This window comes from Panulirus ornatus, chromosome 15 (genome assembly GCF_036320965.1).
Source record: "Panulirus ornatus isolate Po-2019 chromosome 15, ASM3632096v1, whole genome shotgun sequence".
Lineage (NCBI taxonomy): Eukaryota > Metazoa > Arthropoda > Malacostraca > Decapoda > Palinuridae > Panulirus > Panulirus ornatus.
The window spans coordinates 24,475,662-24,499,815 of NC_092238.1; the positions used below are offsets into that span (position 1 = coordinate 24,475,662).

Below are 24,154 nucleotides of genomic sequence, written 5' to 3' on the forward strand. Positions count from 1 at the left end.
TTAACGACTCAAAACTCCATTCTTCCACATCCTTCATTTCTGCTCCATCTCTCACCCGATCTGCATTTCATCTCAACACAACTTCCTCAGTAAGCTCAGACTTGGACAAGAGTTTTCAGCAAGGTACACGAAATTTGATTAATGCTTCCAAAACCCACTTCCTACACATCTCTCTATCAAAAATTCCGCACAACGTTTCTTTCTCGAGAAAATCGACTTCTGTACTTCCACCTCTTGACTCAGTGAACATTCTTGGTATTACAGTAAAATCTACACCACCTTGAAAATTCCACTCTACGGAAATAGATAAGACTGCCTTTAAAAAAAGCGGGAGTTCTATTTAGATGCCGGAATTTCTCTTTCTTCCAACCTGTCGTTCCGTTTACACAAAGGACTGATCCGTGCTCGTATGAAGTACTGCTCTCACTTTGCGGATGGTTCTGGCTCTGTATTCACACTTGACGGACCTGAGTCGAAAGCGGAACGACTTATCAACTCCCCAAACTTGACTCTCCAGCCCGACGCAGCAATGCTGGCTCACTTTCCCTTTTATAGGTATTTGGTTTTTGCTCCCGAGAGCTGGGATAAAGGTTTCTTTCCCTACACCTTGAAGCTTTGGAACTCTACCTTCTCGTCTTTTCCAATAACTATGACCTGGTACAATAACTATGACCTGATACAATATAACAGACAAGTTTTTCACTTTTTCCAAAATTCGTAAATACTTTCCCTCGTCTCTTCTTTTTCCATTCCATAATCCATTCTACATTTCAATTAACGTCCGGATGTGGACTTTTGTACGTGACGAGCCTCCAACGTAAAATATATACTGCAATTTAAGAATTAGAGTCGATAATTTTGGCATAGATACTATAAGGGAAAGTTAATTTGTCGTGTATTATGAACCACGTAACGTTTCCCTCAGATATCTGTCGAAGGATGTGTTTTACATGGGACTGTCAGAAACTTCAGAAGGATATAGAGAACATGTATAAATGAACCTCTAAAGTCAATATCTAAATTCTACTAGGACTAGTGAGGAGTTTTGCATAGCGGAAGGACCAAACTATCCGATTTGCTGATACAGATAAAGGTTGAAGAGGCGTGGTTTCCATGTACTTCAGCCATTTTCCATGTTTTCAATAACATCTTTGCTCACGAGTTGGTTTAATTGGTACATTCTACCTTGTTTGTCATCCTAGGATAGAAACAAGCTTGTATGCATGATTTTACTGAGCCTGATCTTAGATGATTAATTGAATCTTTGCGGCTATTGACTAATGAACAATGCGCTTTTCTTCGTCTGTTTGTCCAGTCTTGTATGTCATCAGAACACAACCTTGGTACAGTCAGGGAAGGAAAAGTGTTTTGAAAGTTTTCAGTAGATTGTACAAAATATTGCCTTCTTCAGAAAGTCGGTAAATTCTTTGTTATCCTCCGAAGGTGAGATCATCCAACATAAGGCTGAGATTCTTAATCTGGACGGCTGACATGGTATGATCGACTCAATCATTTTTCTCCAGAATGATTGGTGTATGTGTCATTACTATTTGTGTTAAGGGTGGCGTTTCTTATTGTTGTGTTGCCCTGTCTTCTAACCCAGTTTGTATATCATGCATTTACTCTTTTCTAAACACTGCACTAGCCTATCAGGTGCGACAGAGATTATTGTTTATATTACATATTGATGTTGTATGGTAAGGGAGTTTTACACTCAAGGAAATCCATCTTTTGAACATTCTCAACTATCATCATTCTGCATTAACCGTGTACTTAGTCATCTTATTCCACTCACTCACGGCTCTCATACTATAAAGGTTCTTCTTAACATTTTTTTAAACAAATTTCTTGCTTACTCTCCTGTTATGTCCTCTGGTTGCTCTATCCCTATATATATATATATATATATATATATATATATATATATATATATATATATATATATATATATATATATATACTGGATACATCAAGATTCACAACCCTCAACGTTTTTCTTGATCAGGTAAGGCTATGATCAGTTTGTACACTAACCTGACCAAACCTCGCTAAGAAAAATGCGGTGATGGGAAGGCGATCGTGAGGAGATTCTTAGCGAGGGAGTCGGAAGAGGAATGACAGAGCCTTAGAGAGAGAGAGAGAGAGAGAGAGAGAGAGAGAGAGAGAGAGAGAGAGAGAGAGAGAGAGAGAGAGAGAGAGAGAGAAACCCTACTTGTAAGCTCATTTCGTTCGTTTTTTGTTTCCCATGAAAAACATGGAATCCCAGTTTGAAAAGATTATTTTCAGCGGTTAGACTAGTAGCTTCCCTTGTTTTGTTTTTTTTTCCAAATGTTGCTTGATCATATCAGTAACCAATTCTAGTGAACAACCTAACCTAGAAGTTCCTTACGCCGGCATGTTGTCCCATCTGGAACCAGGCGACACACACCAAACTTCAACAAATTTACAGTTCATTTTCTATTGAACAACAATTATCATTCCAAGCGTATTCATCTAGCATATAGATATCTACAATCAACACGTTCTCTCGGGGTGTTTCAAGACCAGGGTCATTCATAAAGCACCACCATTTAGTAGACATTTAATCAATTCAATTTCATATTTTCTCATACAATTACTTGTGTGTTTCCCCGTACATGATGAGTGGTAGTTCACGCACGTCTTGCTCTTCGCTACCATCGTTCATTTCTCCTCACCAACCATGGGTTCCAGGTTTTTCATCCACCTCACGGTCAAGATACCCTTTCCTTACATCTATCATATTAGTCCTTCTTCCAATTCTCTCCTTTTACCAAACGTTGAATTCATCTGCTAACTCTTAACCATTTCATTCAGTCACTTTCCCAGTATTATTAATTTCATAAGCTGTGTCAAATGACTTTCAAATTGAGTGACACATTAGCTCACTTGAATTTATTCATTCTATCATGGATTTGATATGAAAGTATCAAAAAACACAAAGTTAATTCTAATAACAATAAATCCATAATGGCTCTGTACTCTACGTATGAAAATGACAAATGAAACAAAAATTATTATTGTAATAATTCAAGAGTTATCATTGTAACTAAAAGGCTAACACTTTACTTACAAGTATGTCATAAAGTTGCTAATACTGAGGAGATACATCATGTCTAGTTCATTATCACGGAAGTTATATATTTCTGTACTAAGCCTTCTTATAAAAATGAGCAAAGCAGGCTACCGGTAAAAAAACACACCGATACAAAACAGTGACTGACTAGTTTTACATTCAAAAGAGGAAATGGCATGATTAATGGCTGTAGTAAATGTCTTTTATTTCTTGTATAGGTGACTGAAGGGCACTCTTGACAAAAGCTCCTGCGACAGAAGTTGTCTCTCCCGCCTGGCGCCGCGCAGCACAGCTCTGTTTTCGTTGGCGCGGCGGGAGAGATACGGCATCACTTCCAATAAGCTCCCGGACGGTATTGACTTGTACACCAGGAACCCCTGACCGGCTGCAACACAGGAATATTATCAGAACCACAGTCCAGCTGTAACAGAAAAATATTACCGGAATTCCAACCAAACTGCAACTGAGAAATGTACTAGAACCCCTGCCCGCTGCAACCGAAAATTGTAGCTGGGTCGGGTTACCTTTCTACAGCTGGGTCGGGCTTACCGTTCTACAGCTGGGTCGGGCTTACCGTTCTACAGCTGGGTCGGGTTTCCGTTGATAATTCATTTTAGTAACGAGGTTTCAGTGAGGCTTCTGTGCCACGAATTGCGAGTTGTTTTTTTTCAGTACTTACCTGGGATTCCAGTGGTAGAACGGTAACCCGACCCAGCTGTAGAACGGATATGTTGTAAGTCTGGAACCTGTTCCACCATCGAGGTACGTAAGAACCCCGACCCAGCCACAAAATCATATTGGAGCACAACAGATCACTGGCATCTTCAACTTTTTCAAAGAAAAAACATCAGACTCGAACAATAAATCACTGGAACCACTATCTAGATGTACCAATTGTATGTCAGTAGAACTCTGCCCATGGGAAAATATATAAATCGATCATTCCTGGCTCAGGTGCAAAGCATGCACCACACTGTTCCCAACCCCACTGTAACACCTTTATGATCGGAACTCTGATTTTGCTTTATTTGAAAAACATTAATAGTTAAAAATATATAACTGGAATATCAGCTTAGATTCAGGCGGCGTCATCTTTAACATCGATCCACTGCAAGGCATTGCTGAATGCCGAATCTTACAATATCCTTCTTGAAATCTCATCCACCACTATGTTGGATGAAACTCTACACTTGCAACATAATCATGGTCCGTATACATAAGCGTATGTAGTCTTACATATATCCTAAAGGAGATGTTGAAAGTTTTCCGTTGGTGGCCTATAACTTGATGATGACGGCCGTAAAGACTAGCATCGACAGATCCACAGTACAAGTACCCAGCCAACGATCATAATCAATGACACTAAAAAATAACGTTAGTGGAACCTGGACATTATGACACAATCAATGAAGCCCAGATGCTTTAACACTTATAGGTACTCCGATCCTTGTAACATGATCATTATAGATCTAACTTTTTACTTTAACACACAACTGGATGGCAACGCTCCGACACATTGGAACCCCACACTGGCAGCAACACAACATACCTTAGGTACTCACCCAGAGGGACGGAGATGTTTTCGGCCATGCCGTAAACTTGACCAAAGACGACGTTGCCAGCCCTGGGATCGAGCTCGAGCTGCTCCATCTTGGTAGCAGCCAACTTAACAGAGGACTCGTTATGTGTGGCCACGACAACGGCGCGAGTGAGCGGAGCCTCTGCCACCTCACGGAGCATCACTTCCACCATGCTATACGTAAACACAAACACAGAACACAAAAGTTATCCAGTGCAACTCAAGGTAAACTGTTCAAATCAAAGGTTACATTATTCTACTTATTATAGTGAACCAGAGATTGCTCAATGGTTAACATAATTTACAATCGTTCCTTCCTCGGAATTTACATCATTAAGAAGCAGTTTTCATTATCATCGTCCAATTATATATGCATATTGTTTTCATATATATTCGCCATTTCTCGCGTTAGCAACGTAGCGTCAAGAACGGAGGACTAAGCCTTAGAGGGAAAATCCTCACTTGGCCCCTTTCTTTGTTCCTTCTTTTGGAAAAGTAAAAACTAGAGGGGAGGATTTTCAGCCCCCTCCCCCCTTTTAGTCGCCCTCCACAATACGCAGGGAATACGTGAGTATTCTTTCACCCCTACCCCCAGAGATAAACACACACACACACACACACACACACACACACATATATATATATATATATATATATATATATATATATATATATATATATATGATAGAATTGTTGGACAAGGAGATATCTGACTGCGCAAAAAATGATCTCGCGACCATGTTATCGCGCAAAACAAACACAGACGGAGTCAACAAGAAAGATGGTAGCCAGTTTGTCATATCTATCTAACCTGGATGATAGTTTAGTATTATTGACTCATAGTTGTTATTTGATATGTTGGGAATATCATTCCTTGCAATCACGAATATACATTATTACTAGAACCACTATATGGGGGAGGGAGATCATATGTTGGCAATCCCACGGTGTTGATTGGAGCTCAGGGTCAACACGAGGGGCCGACAGCCAGCCAGCTACTGGCTCCCCATCACATATCTCCCGCGTGGGGGGAGGAGGAGGGGGTGGGGGAGGATGTTAATCATGGGTACTCTTCTAATACTGTTTAGCTAGTAAGGGGCAAAGTGTCATATTGTAAGAATATTGTACGGAATTAACACGTAAAATAACCCCTAGTATGTATCATGAATATTAGCTGTAGGTTACTAATAAAAATCAAATTGTACGGGACATGTCCTCGTCATAGCAGTTTCCATAAAGGATTACGTCATGTGCAAAAGTTTATAATTTACGGTGCTCAGTTAAGAACTTACAGTGATAAAGTTTCAAATAAAAACACCACGAAAATGTATCGTGTGGAAAAGTGACAAAGTGAACTAATTAACCAGAAACAAATGATAGTCTTGGCAACCCAACGTGATTTCAGGTCACGCAGTACACAGACGAGACGCAGTGTCAATCAGTTACCCTACTTCCTTAGAGACAGTTACCCAGCCCGGTGCATCCCCCCCCCCCCCCCCGTAAGAGTAATGAGCCAATAATGTGTCTATGAGACACATACAACTTCGATTCCAACAGGGCAGCTTTTGGGAGGCGAGGAGTGCAGCTTATGAGTCGAGGAGGGCAATTGTGTGAGACGAGAAGTGCAGCTTGTGTTGGACGAGCAGCATGTGTGAATATCAAGGCAAGTGCCTCTGGCGTGATTGACCCAGCGCCGTCGCAGGAAACGTAAGCACGGACCGACCTGACGTGGAGGACGAGGGTCTATTGCCTTGCCATACACGCCCAGAGTTCCCGGCTGCAGTCCAGCTACTAAAATTCCAGCTCAGGCCAAGTGTTACACTCATGTGAACTTTCAGCACCAGTGAACAAGAAGTTCCTTGCAATTGTGAATTAGGATGTTTAGTTACTATTAGCTTTAGATATTTACTGTAATAACGTCCACGGACCCATGCATAATGACTGATTATGTCAGTAGTGTTGCAACCAGTTAGATATTATGATTCCAGTCACTGCGTGCTTACGCGCATTTAATTAATTTAAGTGTACCCACGTCATTCTATTTAGGTATTAAATGTAAGAAAGTTATTCGCATTTTCTTAGCCTACAAGGAAGTGAGTAGTGAAAGTACGCTTGGCAGTCCATTGGCCTAGTTGAGTCATTAATGTCTAAATCAAGGTTCGACTTAAATCATGGCTATAGGCCCCAATGGTAACTTCACTTGAACATCGTCAACTATCAAATAACAATCTCTAGTAAGTACTACTAATAATAATTACGTAACAACGACAGTACCTTGTCGTCTCTTTTTTCGAATCCCTATATAAATATATATATATATATATATATATATATATATATATATATATATATATATGTATATGTGTGTGTGTGTGTGTGTAAATATTAGGCTGACCTCGCTCGGTCTTTATCGCCAGGGTTATGAACCATCACAGTTTGTGGTCATCCAACGCCTCACTCACGTATCGTAGTATTACTGATTACGGACATTCTTGAAAATTTTTTTATTAAGTAGTGAGCAAAAATTCAGATGGTAAGAATAATGAGAGTGACAATGTGACAAAAAAAATGTATCGAGCGTGGAAAAGTGAATTAGTTGAGTAATTAACTAAAGAAACTAAACTAATTGTCTTAGTAACACAAAACCCATCCTGCATTACTCAGATCAGAGATGTTCAAGGGCTTTAGTGAGTATCCACCTACCATGGAGACAGTTGGCACAAACCCAGGTGAGAATAACGCTAACATTTACCAGGGATCCCAGTGTAACGTTATCAGTATATAAACTATAATAACATGTTAACAGATGACATATACTGTGTGCCATGACTTATTTGGAGCAATGCAATGTCTACAATCTCAAGTATGGAAGTAAATTTAAATCACAAAGGATCTAGAAAATAGTTCCTCTCTCGAGCACAATAAATGCATATCTTTTCTCTCTTGTTTTACCCATGAGGTATATCTACACATTGCTCTACCGTAGAGTATTTCACTTTATGAACGTTGTCGTACCATGAGGATGGATCACCTTAGTGTTGGTGTGAATTACTACCTGTTGTAGACGGCGTTTGTGTCCTCGTACGTGTCGTTGACAGGATCTGGGTAGCCCTCTTTCTGGGCAAGGGATCGCTCTTTTTCCAGGTAGGCTCCTCGCACTAACTTGGCGCCGAAGCCCACGCCGCTCCCCAGCGCCCGCACCACGGCCAGGTCGTGCTCCAGGTTTTCGCGTCCTGCCTGTAGTGGATGTCGCCATTACCAGCGCGAACAATAGCAATTTTCAGCATTCTCCAAGGGTCATGACGGGACTATGGTTCAAACTGTTCTACGTCCTATAGGATAGGATAGGGAGCTGTGGTTTCGGTGCATTACATATGACCGCTAGAGACTGCGTGTGAACGAATGTGGCCTTTTCTGTCTGTTTTCATGGCGCTACCTTGCTGAAGTATATATATATATATATATATATATATATATATATATATATATATATATATATATATATATATATATATGAGCGGATGGGCCATTCTTTGCCTGTTTCCTGGTGCTACCTCGCTGACGCGGGAAACGGCCATCAAGTATAATAAATAAATACAGTTGATGCCATTTCCCGCGTTAGCAAGTTAGCGCCAAGAACAGACGAAGAAATGCAACATCCATTCTCAAGCTGTCATGTGCAATGCACCAAAACCATACCTCCCTATACACATCCAAGCCCCATAGACATTTCTATGGTTTACCCCAGACGCTTCACATGCCCTGGTTCAGTCCACTGACAGCACATATACCACTTCGTTCCAATTCACTCTATCCAGTGAACGCCTTTCACCCTCCTGCATGTTCAGGCCCCGATCGCTCAAAATCTTTCTTACTCCATCCTTCCATCTTCAGTTTGGATTCCCCGTTCCCCTTGTTCCCTTCACTTCTGACCCAGAAATCCTCTTTGTCAACCTGTCCTAACTCATTGTCCCCAAATGTCTAAAGCAATTCAGCATACTCTCTCCAGTTAGATCAACCACACTCCCTGTATTACCACACCTCTATCTTAACCTTTCATTCGATCAAACCACCCTACATCATATATTGTCCTCAAATATTTCATTTCCAACACATGAACTCTCCTCCGCACAGCCTTGTCTATAGCCCATGCCTCACATCCATATAATATTGTTGGGATCTATATTCCTTCAAATATATCCATTTTTGCCCTCCCAGATAACGTTCTTTCCGTACATTCTTCAGCGCTCCCAGAGCCTTTCATCCCTTATCCACGATATGACACTTCCGCTTCCATGGTTCCATTCGCTGCAATGTCCCCTCCCATGAATCTAAAACACTTCACTTTCAATCTTTTCCATTCATATTCATATTTAACTCGAATCCGCCACCAGTGCTGTGTAATAAGAAAACAACTGACTCACTTCCCAGGGCCTCTCGTTCCCCACAGAGGCGGCCCTTCTTCAAGACTCTCGCCTTTACCTCCCTCACCACCCCATCCGTTAACAAATCAATCCACCACCATGGTGACATGTACTTGGTGATCGAATACTATCAAGGTGTGAGTGGTGACCGACCTTGAGGTAACCCTGGTAGGTGTTCCAGATGATTGGCGTCGGGGTGTTAAAGACTTTCATCATGGCTAGGGTCACGAGGTTGATGGCCGGGTTGGTATAGGTGTACTCCGCGTCCACCGCCAACACCACACCCTGCTCCACACAACGCTTCCCTGTACACACACATGCACACACACTGTAAAACATTCCACGTGATGCATAAACAGTAATCACACAAATAAGTTATCATAAGACATGACGAGCTTGATGGGCTAAACAAGTTTGTCTGCACTTGCAACACAATGCAACAATTGGTCTAAAGGTTATTGCCCTTCGAAGAATACTGACCGACATTCAGGGAAATGACAAATGAAATGCTGGAACGAACTGTCCAAAACAGCGCACTTGAACAAATGCGGAATATCCAGACTGAAAATGTCATAGCACAATCTCTATATGGGAGGCTTTCTCATATCTGCCAGTAGGTGGGCTGGATATGCTGCCAATTTCACCTTTACGAACAATCTTAATATGTTAAAAATATCTACAAAAAAGTTTGATACTGGCATTGTAGTTTCTCACTTTTTTCATTCCTATCTTTTCTTTCCTCACTTTATGGTATTATGGGAGTTGAAGTAAGCTATAGGGTGGGTGAAGGGTCACCCTTGACTTAATTTCACTTTTTGACCTAACTTCATTACTTTTGAATCATACCTATATATATATATATATATACATATATATATATATATATATATATATATATATATATATACATATATATATATATATATATATATATATATATATATATATATATATATATATATATATATATATATATATATATATATATATATAAGTCAATTGGGAGGTAAGTTTGAATGGAGAAAAACTGGAGGAAGTAAAGTGTTTTAGATATCTGGGAGTGGATCTGGCAGCGGATGGAACCATGGAAGCGGAAGTGGATCATAGGGTGGGGGAGGGGGCGAAAATCCTGGGAGCCTTGAAGAATGTGTGGAAGTCGAGAACATTATCTCGGAAAGCAAAAATGGGTATGTTTGAAGGAATAGTGGTTCCAACAACGTTGTATGGTTGCGAGGCGTGGGCTATGGATAGAGTTGTGCGCAGGAGGGTGGATGTGCTGGAAATGAGATGTTTGAGGACAATGTGTGGTGTGAGGTGGTTTGATCGAGTAAGTAACGTAAGGGTAAGAGAGATGTGTGGAAATAAAAAGAGCGTGGTTGAGAGAGCAGAAAAGGGTGTTTTGAAATGGTTTGGGCACATGGAGAGAATGAGTGAGGAAAGATTGACCAAGGGGATATATGTGTTGGAGGTGGAGGGACCGAGGAGAAGTGGGAGACCAAATTGGAGGTGGAAAGATGGAGTAAAAAAGATTTTGTGTGATCGGGGCCTGAACATGCAGGAGGGTGAAAGGAGGGCAAGGAATAGAGTGAATTGGATCGATGTGGTATACTGGGGTTGACGTGCTGTCAGTGGATTGAATCAGGGCATGTGAAGCGTCTTGGGTAAACCATGGAAAGCTGTGTAGGTATGTATATTTGCGTGTGTGGACGTGTATGTATATACATGTGTATGGGGGTGGGTTGGGCCATTTCTTTCGTCTGTTTCCTTGCGCTACCTCGCAAAGGCGGGAGACAGCGACAAAGCAAAAAAAAAAAAAAAAAAAATATATATATATATATATATATATATATATATATATATATATATATATATATGTGTATATATATATATATATATATATATATATATATATATATATATATATATATATATATATATATATATATATATATATATATATATATATAACGATGTGGTATACCGGGGTTGACGTGCTGTCAATGGATTGAACCAGGGCATGTGAAGCGTCTGGGGTAAACCATGGAAAGTTCTGTGGGGCCTGGATGTGGAAAGGGAGCTGTGGTTTCGGGCATTATTGCATGATAGCTAGAGACTGAGTGTGAACGAATGGGGATTTTGTTGTCTTTTCCTAGCGCTACCTCGCACACATGAGGGGGGAGAGGGATGCTATTCCATGTGTGGCGAGGTGGCGATGGGAATGAATAAGGGCAGACAGTGTGAATTGTGTGCGTGTGTATATATGTAAGTGTCTGTGTGTGTATATATATGTGTACATTGAGATGTATGGGTATGTATATTTGCGTGTGTGGACGTGTATGTATATACATGTGTATTGGGGGTGGGTTGGGCCATTTCTTTCGTCTGTTTCCTTGCGCTACCTCGCAAACGCGGGAGACAGCGACAAAGCAAAATAAAAAGAAAAAAAAAAAAAAAAAAATATATATATATATATATATATATATATATATATATATATATATATATATATATATATATACATATATATATTTTTTTTTTTTTCAAACTATTCGCCATTTCCCGCGTTAGCGAGGTAGCGTTAAGAACAGAGAACTGGGCCACTGAGGGAATATCCTCACCTGGCCCCCTTCTCTGTTCCTTCTTTTGGAAAATTAAAAAAAAATGAGAGGGGAGGATTTCCAGCCCCCCGCTCCCTCCCCTTTTAGTCGCCTTCTACGACACGCAGGGAATACGTGGGAAGTATTCTTTCTCCCCTATCCCCAGGGATAATATATATATATATATATATATATATATATATATATATATATATATATATATATTTTTTTTTTTTTTTTTGCTTTGTCGCTGTCTCCCGCGTTTGCGAGGTATCGCAAGGAAACAGACGAAAGAAATGGCCCAACCCACCCCCATACACATGTATATACATACATCCACACACGCAAATATACATACCTACACAGCTTTCCATGTTTACCCCAGACGCCTCACATGCCTTGATTCAATCCACTGACAGCACGTCAACCCCAGTATACCACATCGCTCCAATTCACTCTATTCCTTGCCCTCCTTTCACCCTCCTGCATGTTCAGGCCCCGATCACAAAATCTTTTCCACTCCATCTTTCCACCTCCAATTTGGTCTCCCTCTTCTCCTCGTTCCCTCCACCTCCGACACATATATTCTCTTGGTCAATCTTTCCTCACTCATTCTCTCCATGTGCCCAAACCATTTCAAAACACCCTCTTCTGCTCTCTCAACCACGCTCTTTTTATTTCCACACATCTCTCTTACCCTTACGTTACTTACTCGATCAAACCACCTCACACCACATATTGTCCTCAAACATCTCATTTCCAGCACATCCATCCTCCTGCGCACAACTCTATCCATAGCCCACGTCTCGCAACCATACAACATTGTTGGAACCACTATTCCTTCAAACATACCCATTTTTGCTTTCCGAGATAATGTTCTCGACTTCCACACATTCTTCAAGGCTCCCAGAATTTTCGCCCCCTCCCCCACCCTATGATCCACTTCCGCTTCCATGGTTCCATCCGCTGCCAGATCCACTCCCAGATATCTAAAACACTTCACTTTCTCCAGTTTTTCTCCATTCAAACTCACCTCCCAATTGACTTGACCCTCAACCCTACTGTACTTAATAACCTTGCTCTTATTCACATTTACTCTTAACTTTCTTCTTTCACACACTTTACCAAACTCAGTCACCAGAAGTGGTTTCAGAATTGGTAGAGGATGTGTGGATCAGGTGTTTGCTTTGAAGAATGTATGTGAGAAATACTTAGAAAAGCAAATGGAATTGTATGTAGCATTTATGGATCTGGAGAAGGCATATGATAGAGTTGATAGAGATGCTCTGTGGAAGGTATTAAGAATATATGGTGTGGGAGGCAAGTTGTTAGAAGCAGTGAAAAGTTTTTATCAAGGATGTAAGGCATGTGTACGTGTAGGAAGAGAGGAAAGTGATTGGTTCTCAGTGAATGTAGGTTTGCGGCAGGGGTGTGTGATGTGTCCATGGCTGTTTAATTTGTTTATGGATGGGGTTGTTAGGGAGGTAAATGCAAGAGTTTTGGAAAGAGGGGCAAGTATGAAGTCTGTTGGGGATGAGAGAGCTTGGGAAGTGAGTCAGTTGTTGTTCGCTGATGATATATATATATATATATATATATATATATATATATATATATATATATATATATATATATATATATATGATTAGTTCTCTGATAAATCTAAATAAATGGGACTGTATAAACCTAGTTTATAGAGGCGTTGAAAACAGTCAATGAAGTCGTGGGCATCTGAAGGACTCGTGAGCAACGGTTGGAGCGACTTTGCGTCGGCGGTCGAGATGCTGTGGCCATTCCCGCCGGCCTGCGACAACAGCGCCGCCACAGATCGCACAGCTTGCACACGACCCTCGAAGTTCAGCGACTGGTAGAGCGTCGAGATTCTCGCCTGTAAAGATTTGTCTTCTTTGAGCGGAATGAAGGTAGTGGCAATAACTAAAAATGAAGTGAGAAACACGCTTGTTTTGACTAAGATACCAAATAGCATATAACTGACCAGAATGTCCGCAGTGAGGTGCGCAGTGATCTTGGTCTGGCAGATGGGTCTGGAGCCTTCCACGACATTGTTCCGGTGGCTGGTGTCGATCAAATGCAACGTCTTGTTCAGGTTCTTGGTGTACATCTCTCGCCTGGGGGTGCACAAGGATAGTTATGAGACTTGAGCTTGGGACGACGTAGGTCAACTTTGTATGGTTTAGTCAGGATGAAATTAGTAACGGGCAAATAATCGACTAGTTTAACGTTAAATAAGCTAGTATATATATATATATATATATATATATATATATATATATATATATATATATATATATATATATATATATATATATATATATATTATTCATTTATTTTGCTCTGTCGCTGTCTCCCGCATTTGCGAGGTAGCGCAAGGAAACAGACGAAAGAAATGGCCCAACCCACCCCCATACACAATGTATACACACACGCGTCCACACACGCAAATATACATACCTATACATCTCAATGTACACATATATATACATACACAGACACATACATATATACCCATGCACACAATTCACACTGTCTGCCCCCATTCACTCCCATCGCCACCTCGCCACACATGGAATACCTTCCCCCTCCCCCCTCATGTGTGCGAGGTAGCACTAGGAAAAGACAACAAAGGCCCCATTCGTTCACACTCAGTCTCTAGCTGCCACGCAATAATGCCCGAGACCACAGCTCCCTTTCCACATCCAGGCCCCACACAACTTTCCATGGTTTACCCCAGACGCTTCACATGCCCTGATTCAATCCACTGACAGCACGTCAACCCCGGTATACCACATCGATCCAATTCGCTCTATTCCTTGCCCGCCTTTCACCCTCCTGCATGTTCAGGCCCCGATCACACAAAATCTTTTTCACTCCATCTTTCCACCTTTAATTTAGTCTCCCACTTCTCCTCGTTCCCTCCACCTCCGACACATATATCCTCTTGGTCAATCTTTCCTCACTCATTCTCTCCATGTGCCCAAACCATTTCAAAACACCCTCTTCTGCTCTCTCAACCACGCTCTTTTTATTTCTACACATCTCTCTTACCCTTACATTACTTACTCGATCAAACCACCTCACACCACACATTGTTCTCAAACATCTCATTTCCAGCACATCCACCCTCCTGCGCACAACTCTATCCATAGCCCACGCCTCGCAACCATACAAAATTGTTGGAACCACTATTCCTTCAAACATACCCATTTTTGCTTTCCGAGATAATGTTCTCGACTTCCACACATTCTTCAAGGCTCCCAGAATTTTCGCCCCCTCCCCCACCCTATGATCCACTTCCGCTTCCATGGTTCCATCCGCTGCCAGATCCACTCCCAGATATCTAAAACACTTTACTTCCTCCAGTTTTTCTCCATTCAAACTTACCTCCCAATTGACTTGACCCTCAACCCTACTGTCCTAATAACCTTCCTCTTATTCACATTTACTCTTAACTTTCTTCTTTCACACACTTTACCAAACTCAGTCACCAGCTTCTGCAGTTTCTCACATGAATCAGCCACCAGCGCTGTATCATCAGCGAACAACAACTGACTCACTTCCCAAGCTCTCTCATCCCCAACAGACTTCATACTTGCCCCTCTTTCCAAAACTCTTGCATTCACCTCCCTAACAACCCCATCCATAAACAAATTAAACAACCATGGAGACATCACACACCCCTGCCGCAAACCTACATTCACTGAGAACCAATCACTTTCCTCTCTTCCTACACGTACACATGCCTTACATCCTCGATATATATGTGTATATATATATATATATATATATATATATATATATATATATATATATATATATATATATATATATATATATATATACTCTGTCGCTGTCTCCCGCGTTAGCGAGGTAGCGCAAGGAAACAGGCAAAAGAATGGCCCAATCCACCCACACATACTTACACGTCCACACACGCACATATACATACCTATACATCTCAACGTATACATATATATACATACACAGACATATACTTATATACACATGTACATAATTCATACTTTCTGCCTTTATCATTTCCCGTCGCCACCCCGCCACACATGATATGTCACTCCACTCCACGCACGCGCGCGAGGTAGCACTACAAAGAGACAACAAAGGCCATATTCGTTCACGCTCAGTCTCTAGCTGTCATGTATAATGCACCAAAACCACAGCTCCCTTTCCACATCCAGGCCCCACAAAACTTTCCATGGTTTACCCCAGACGCTTCACATGCCCTGGTTCAATCCATTGAAGTACAACGACTCCGGTATACCACATCGTTCCAATTCACTCTATTCCTTGCACGCCTTTCACCCTACTGCGTATTCAGGCCCCAATCGCTTAAAATCTTTTTCACTCCATCCTTCCACTTTAAATTTGGTCTCCCTCTTCTCGTTCCCTCCACCTCTGACACATATATCCTCTCTGTCAATCTTTCCTCACTCATTCCCTCCATGTGAGTAAACCCTGGGGATAGGGGAGGAAGAATACTTCCCACGTACTCCCTGCGTGTCGTAGAAGGCGACTGAAAGGGAAGGGAGCGGGGGGCTGGAAATCCTTCCCTCTCGTTTTTAATTTTCCAAAAGAAGGAACAGAGAAGGGGGCCAAGTGAGGATATTCCCTCAAAGGCCTAGTCCTATATATATATATATATATATATATATATATATATATATATATATATATATATAGGAAAGGATCACAATTTTGCGCGTGATCAAGATATTCCAATGAGTCCACGGGGAAAATGAAACACGAAAAGTTCCCAAGTGCACTTTCGTGTAATAATCACATCATCAGGGGAGACACAAGAGAGAAATATAACAGTCAGTTGATATACATCGAAGAGACGAAGCTAGGACGCCATTTGGTAAACCAAATGGCGTCCTAGCTTCGTCAATTCACATCGGTGGATACTACTGACGTGAGGGTTAGTACTCACACATCATGGCCTTCTCCTACGTCCGTCTCCAGCATGGGCGCCACCATGAGGCTGACGCCTACGCTGGCCAGGCGCCTGCTGACAATGCCTAGTTCCTCCTCAGAGTCCCCGGCCACGAACTGGTTGTAGAAAGGAGCCAAAACGTAGCGCAATATCCGTTGCCCCAGGATACGCTGCCCCAGCGTCATCAACTGCAGTAGGAAGAACGGGCAAGCATTGGTGTACACAAGTCGTCACTGAAAATACGACGATGTTTATGATGTCTGTAGAGTTCCTATAATGCAAGAGATATTGGTAATCCACTTTAGGGGCACCACATATATAATGGATTTGGATGAACATCAATGACTTCTATGAATACTAATCAAAACTGATTTATATGGGGGGGGGGGGGGGCGGTTCTTCCCCTACGAAAAGTGATAGTAGGTCTATGATCAACAGGTACAATAAGGGTGAAAATCAATGAAACGCGAATAAACCAGCAGAACCCACGAAAACCTCCCTTAACACGCCTTGGGAAGACATTCACCTGCAAATCAGAATTATCGTCGACATTTGCCAAAGACATCGTCATCTTCCTTCTGTCATGTTGGTATGCATGCACTTGAAAGTTCACAAAACGAATAAACTTCCCATGAACTGAATGCAAACACCATGGCATCTTTTCTTCAAATAACAAAAATACTGTCAATTTAGGTGCTCATGGAGGTCAGATTAGGTTTTCAAAGGTCCTGTTGATATCTAAGACGGTTCCCCTTAATTATACAGAGAGTTTCTCAAGTACTCATGTCCCTCCCCAATATCATAATGCTCCAAATCACGTACTACAGAACTGAAATGTTTCTAAGGTGTTCAATAATTTTTGTCTTTTATCAATCTTATTTTTCTTGAGTAAAAAACTTGGACTTTACCGAAATATTTGATCTAACAAGAGATGTTTTATTCTAAAATAACAGACTTCCTGCAGTAGAGATATAGTGAAATGTGGTACAACAGAAAGAAGGACCCCGTCATGGGAGAGTATAGCTAAATATAACTCGCTAGGACTAACATGACCATAAACATTTTAACTCGTCAATGAGTCTCCTAGGAGGCATAAACACTCTTGAGTAAATAGCCTTGAAGATAATCACCACACGCTCAATACAACAATGTCATCCAACTAGCTAGATAAGTGGCAACATTCTGAGAAATTCATTTTAACACGGTTTGTGAATAACAACATTGAGAAATTCATTCTAATGGTTTGATGAATAAGGCTCTAACGGTGCACCACACACACACGGCTTCCCTGTCTGCTAATGGATTGGAAAACCTTCCGAAATAATACAGTGATTTCAAATAACTTGCCAGTGAACAGAATCAGCTGACTGTTGAAGTTACGAAACTTTGGGGTGAGCGACATGTGACCAGTCAACTACGCACAACGGTTGGCACCAGTTCACCAGTTCAGTGTCGCGCTGAGCGGGCCGTGGTAACAGTTAATTCAATGCGGCCAATGTCCTCTAATCGAGGTAAACTTTTTAAATTACAAAACACCATCACCCTAACTTCACACATTCACCCCCTCAGATGTTAAACTTTGACGTTATTAACCACAAATTTATATATTTAACATCGTGCCTCAGACAGCGGAGTTTGCGACTAACCTTGTAGCTACGGTTGACGAGGGGGTCGAATGCGCATGCATGCAAGACAACAAGGCCACGCAGCAATTCCCTCGCCGTCTTGTGCCTGAATGCTGTGCTGTGGTCCCCGAAATTGAGCTCCGTCACCGCTGACTTCGTTACTAAAGACGAATAAGATTTTCGGTTTAGGAATTATATACGGATGTGCATATGTATCAATGGAAATATATGGAAATATAAGGCATTAAATAAACAAACAGGGTTCTGTTGAGTTACATATAAAATAAAATTATTGTCATATATTCAGCAAAGTCCACTTATCCTTGCTGAACTATACTGAAGCAGACTCAGGCCTTGAACCTCACTTTTGATACGCTCTACCTACAACCTACGTCTTGACAAATACAGAGATTGACCTTTATCACATACTTAATCTCCTGATATCAACACTAATATGAGAAGCACAATTTTGGGATCTGCCCTTTTGATCTTAGGTGCATGCACTATAACAGCCTTATTCTATATATTTGTTTTCTATTCTAGTTCTCGCGCCAGTTTGGCGTGGACAGAGCTTGTTAGTGCCATGGTCGCTTGGTAATAAGGCAATAGCAACTAAACTTTCGCGTCTTTTCTCTTTACAAAACATGTATTCATCGTAGCTGAAAAAAGACCTAAAAAGATTTCAAGATTTTTTCACTTGTCAGGACATTAAATGCAAGATGTGACAGGACACAAGCTAGAACCACACACTGGAGACCACGCAAGAATCCACAGCTCTCATTTGTGGTGTGTATATATGATGCACTTCGTCTGCTGAAAATTAGTTCACTGGTCGTAAACAAAAAGAGGTAATAAAATCTAAAGTTTTGCAATGGCTGAATGTTACAGATGGAGTACTGCAGGGATTCGTCTCCAGATCAGTTCTGAATCGATAGTGAAATGGGCATTATATACTGTAGGATAACAAGATTCACAGATGAATTTGAGTTGAGAGGTAATGCTACAACAGAAATCAAACGACCACAGCGACGTGCTTGGTTGGGATCACAGATTGAAAATGAATTTCATTATCAGTAACTTTAGTTTGACGTACCAGAACTTAGAACGAAAAGTTACAGATTGAACTTTGTTAAGGCACAAAGTAAATAAAGAGAAGGAAAAAGGATCATATGAGGTGAAGTCCAGTAGCAAGGCGTACCCGTAAAAGGACAATAAATTCCAAGCTTTATTAGTCGGGTATTCGAATTCAATAAGTCTTCACTGGTGCGTCCCCTCCTTGAATACTGTGTTCAGCCTTGATTGTGGAACAAGGAAAAAAAGACAGCAGAGGAAGAACAGCGGCGAGCTACCAAGATGATCCTGAAATGAGAAACAGATCTCACGAAAGCTCGCTAGATTATCACACGGAGCTTACAAAATGATTTAATGCAAGTGTCCACAAAATCATCGAAGGTTTCCACAGTTTTCACAAAGTTGTTTTCGACAGTCAATGTGATTTTACTCGAAGTAATGGTTACAGACTCGAGGGCAGTCGTTTTAGTTAGATGAAGTGAAATACTTTTTTGCTTCATTAGGACTGTGGAATGACTTACCAGTTAAGGTAATTGCGAGCAGCGTCATGAATTTGAAAAAAAAAAATAGACGAGACATACCTCAAACAGCATCTTAACAACCCAGTCTATAATACTACTTACATATCTCCCTGTTTCTGTTTGTAGCAACATATAACTGAGTGCAACTCATACATACTAAGGAACATAAACCACTGACTTCCGTTTAACGGGGAGAAAACATAATAGATGACAAAGCTCTTCAATTTTCTTTTCTCAGCGACAAGAAAAAGATGAAGGACGGTGATCCAACGGTCCCACAACTCCAGGCCAGAGGGCAGCAACAGCATCTGCTGGTTTGACGTCATTTATATTAATAAATCAGGGAACAACACCCATTCCCTCTCAGAGTAAGCCCCAGCCAATCCCAGAGAAAGATCAAAATTAGCATTAAGTGACGGTTGTTACCCAAGCAGAGTGGGTCATAATAGTCTGACAAAAGAAACAAACACCATAATTTGGACAGCCTTTGAACATAACTAACACTCAAACAACTGCTTCACACACACACACACACACACACACACACACACACACACACACACACACACACACACACACACACACACATATATATATATATATATATATATATATATATATATATATATATATATATATATATATATATATATATATATATATATATATATATTTTCTGAAAACCCATACAAATCTTCACCTTAGCCTCCACAAGATAATGATCAGACATCCCTCCAGTTGCACCTCTCAGCACATTAACATCCAAAAGTCTCTCTTTCGCGCGTCTGTCAATTAACACGTAATCCAATAACGCTCTCTGGCCATCTCTCCTACTTACATAAGTATACTTATGTATATCTCGCTTTTTAAACCAGGTATTCCCAATCATCAGTCCTTTTTCAGCACATAAATCTACAAGCTCTTCACCATTTCCATTTACAACACTGAACACCCCATGTATACCAATTATTCCCTCAACTGCCACATTACTCACCTTTGCATTCAAATCACCCATCACTATAACCCGGTCTCGTGCATCAAAACCACTAACACACTCATTCAGCTGCTCCCAAAACACTTGCCTCTCATGATCTTTCTTCTCATGCCCAGGTGCATATGCACCAATAATCACCCATCTCTCTCCATCAACTTTCAGTTTTACCCATATTAATCGAGAATTTACTTTCTTACATTCTATCACATACTCCCACAACTCCTGTTTCAGGAGTACTGCTACTCCTTCCCTTGCTCTTGTCCTCTCACTAACCCCTGACTTTACTCCCAAGACATTCCCAAACCACTCTTCCCCTTTACCCTTGAGCTTCGTTTCACTCAGAGCCAAAACATCTAGGTTCCTTTCCTCAAACATACTACCTATCTCTCCTTTTTTCACATCTTGGTTACATCCACACACATTTAGGCACCCCAATCTGAGCCTTCGAGGAGGATGAGCACTCCCCGCGTGACTCCTTCTTCTGTTTCCCATTTTAGAAAGTTAAAAAAATACAAGGAGGGGTGAAGAGGGTGGTGAGAGTAAGTGAGCTTGGGAAGGAGACTTGTGTGAGGAAGTACCAGGAGAGACTGAGTACAGAATGGAAAAAGGTGAGAACAATGGAAGTAAGGGGAGTGGGGGAGGAATGGGATGTATTTAGGGAATCAGTGATGGATTGCGCAAAAGATGCTTGTGGCATGAGAAGAGTGGGAGGTGGGTTGATTAGAAAGGGTAGTGAGTGGTGGGATGAAGAAGTAAGAGTATTAGTGAAAGAGAAGAGAGAGGCATTTGGACGATTTTTGCAGGGAAAAAATGCAATTGAGTGGGAGATGTATAAAAGAAAGAGACAGGAGGTCAAGAGAAAGGTGCAAGAGGTGAAAAAAAGGGCAAATGAGAGTTGGGGTGAGAGACTATCAGTAAATTTTAGGGAGAATAAAAAGATGTTCTGGAAGGAGGTAAATAAAGTGCGTAAGACAAGGGAGCAAATGGGAACTTCAGTGAAGGGCGCTAATGGGGAGGTGATAACAAGTAGTGGTGATGTGAGAAAGAGATGGAGTGAGTATTTTGAAGGTTTGTTGAATGTGTTTGATGATAGAGTGGCAGATATAGGGTGTTTCGGTCGAGGTGGTGTGCAAAGTGAGAGGGTTAGGGAAAATGATTTGGTAAACAGAGAAGAGGTAGTAAAAGCTTTGCGGAAGATGAAAGCCGGCAAGGCAGCAGGTTTGGATGGTATTGCAGTGGAATTTATTAAAAAAGGGGGTGACTGTATTGTTGACTGGTTGGTAAGGTTATTTAATGTATGTATGACTCATGGTGAGGTGCCTGAGGATTGGCGGAATGCGTGCATAGTGCCATTGTACAAAGGCAAAGGGGATAAGAGTGAGTGCTCAAATTACAGAGGTATAAGTTTGTTGAGTATTCCTGGTAAATTATATGGGAGGGTATTGATTGAGAGGGTGAAGGCATGTACAGAGCATCAGATTGGGGAAGAGCAGTGTGGATTCAGAAGTGGTAGAGGATGTGTGGATCAGGTGTTTGCTTTGAAGAATGTATGTGAGAAATACTTAGAAAAGCAAATGGATTTGTATGTAGCATTTATGGATCTGGAGAAGGCATATGATAGAGTTGATAGAGATGCTCTGTGGAAGGTATTAAGAATATATGGTGTGGGAGGAAAGTTGTTAGAAGCAGTGAAAAGTTTTTATGGAGGATGTAAGGCATGTGTACGTGTAGGAAGAGAGGAAAGTGATTGGTTCTCAGTGAATGTAGGTTTGCGGCAGGGGTGTGTGATGTCTCCATGGTTGTTTAATTTGTTTATGGATGGGGTTGTTAGGGAGGTGAATGCAAGAGTTTTGGAAAGAGGGGCAAGTATGAAGTCTGTTGGGGATGAGAGAGCTTGGGAAGTGAGTCAGTTGTTCGCTGATGATACAGCGCTGGTGGCTGATTCATGTGAGAAACTGCAGAAGCTGGTGACTGAGTTTGGTAAAGTGTGTGAAAGAAAAAAGTTAAGAGTAAATGTGAATAAGAGCAAGGTTATTAGGTACAGTAGGGTTGAGGGTCAAGTCAATTGGGAGGTAAGTTTGAATGGAGAAAAACTGGAGGAAGTACAGTGTTTTAGATATCTGGGAGTGGATCTGGCAGCGGATGGAACAATGGAAGCGGAAGTGGATCATAGGGTGGGGGATGGGGCGAAAATTCTGTGAGCCTTGAAGAATGTGTGGAAGTCGAGAACATTATCTCGGAAAGCAAAAATGGGTATGTTTGAAGGAACAGTGGTTCCAACAATGTTGTATGGTTGCGAGGCGTGGGCTATGGATAGAGTTGTGCGCAGGAGGATGGATGTGCTGGAAATGAGATGTTTGAGGACAATGTGTGGTGTGAGGTGGTTTGATCGAGTAAGTAACGTAAGGGTAAGAGAGATGTGTGGAAATAAAAAGAGCGTGGTTGAGAGAGCAGAAGAGGGTGTTTTGAAATGGTTTGGGCACATGGAGAGAATGAGTGAGGAAAGATTGACCAAGAGGATATATGTGTCGGAGGTGGAGGGAACGAGGAGAAGAGGGAGACCAAATTGGAGGTGGAAAGATGGAGTGAAAAAGATTTTGTGTGATCGGGGCCTGAACATGCAGGAGGGTGAAAGGAGGGCAAGGAATAGAGTGAATTGGAGCGATGTGGTATACCGGGGTTGACGTGCTGTCAGTGGATTGAATCAAGGCATGTGAAGCGTCTGGGGTAAACCATGGAAAGCTGTGTAGGTATGTATATTTGCGTGTGTGGACGTATGTATATACATGTGTATGGGGGTGGGTTGGGCCATTTCTTTCGTCTGTTTCCTTGCGCTACCTCGCAAACGCGGGAGACAGCGGAAAAAAAAAAAAAAAAATATATATATATATATATATATATATATATATATATATATATATATATATATATATATATATTCAAGAAACTATCCATCTCTCCTCCGATTACATATTTCGTGCCGAAAAGTCGCCAGATGCCAACAAAATATTGTAAATACTAAAGGTAACAACCACGTTGCCTCCTTGAGGATTGGTCGAACCATTGCTTCTTTCCCTCCAGAGTCAATCTGGAACTCTTTCAACTTCTCATAATTTCAAGTACTTTTTTTCTTCGACTCCTGCAGTCTTTTTTTTTTTAAAAAAAAAAAAACAAATCTCAACACTTTAAAACTGACTTTTCAATTATTTCTTCGAGCGTCCATGTATGATGTAGGGCACCGGTGCCCATGATCCATGATTTTCATGAAAAATGAAAAGGA

The 24,154-nt window shown here is 41.2% G+C and overlaps 1 protein-coding gene across 2 annotated transcripts in view; it reads right to left on the reverse strand.

Annotated features, from left to right (window-relative positions):
- Positions 1–2,565: 2,565 nt before the first annotated feature.
- The window catches only part of LOC139753767 (hydroxyproline dehydrogenase-like), a 28,671-nt gene continuing 7,082 nt past the window's right edge, over positions 2,566–24,154 (reverse strand). Inside the window, exons 3-10 of one of the 2 annotated variants that reach the window (XM_071670602.1) lie at positions 18,310–18,449; positions 16,661–16,851; positions 13,691–13,823; positions 13,381–13,582; positions 9,251–9,402; positions 7,729–7,910; positions 4,657–4,847; positions 2,566–3,479 (exon numbers count right to left, since the gene is read on the reverse strand). In XM_071670602.1, the coding sequence (XP_071526703.1) occupies positions 3,298–3,479; positions 4,657–4,847; positions 7,729–7,910; positions 9,251–9,402; positions 13,381–13,582; positions 13,691–13,823; positions 16,661–16,851; positions 18,310–18,449 (1,373 nt within the window). In that variant the 3' untranslated portion in view covers positions 2,566–3,297. Of the gene's footprint in view, positions 3,480–4,643; positions 4,848–7,728; positions 7,911–9,250; positions 9,403–13,380; positions 13,583–13,690; positions 13,824–16,660; positions 16,852–18,309; positions 18,450–24,154 lie in introns of both variants that reach the window. The other variant, XM_071670601.1, reaches the window with a different exon arrangement.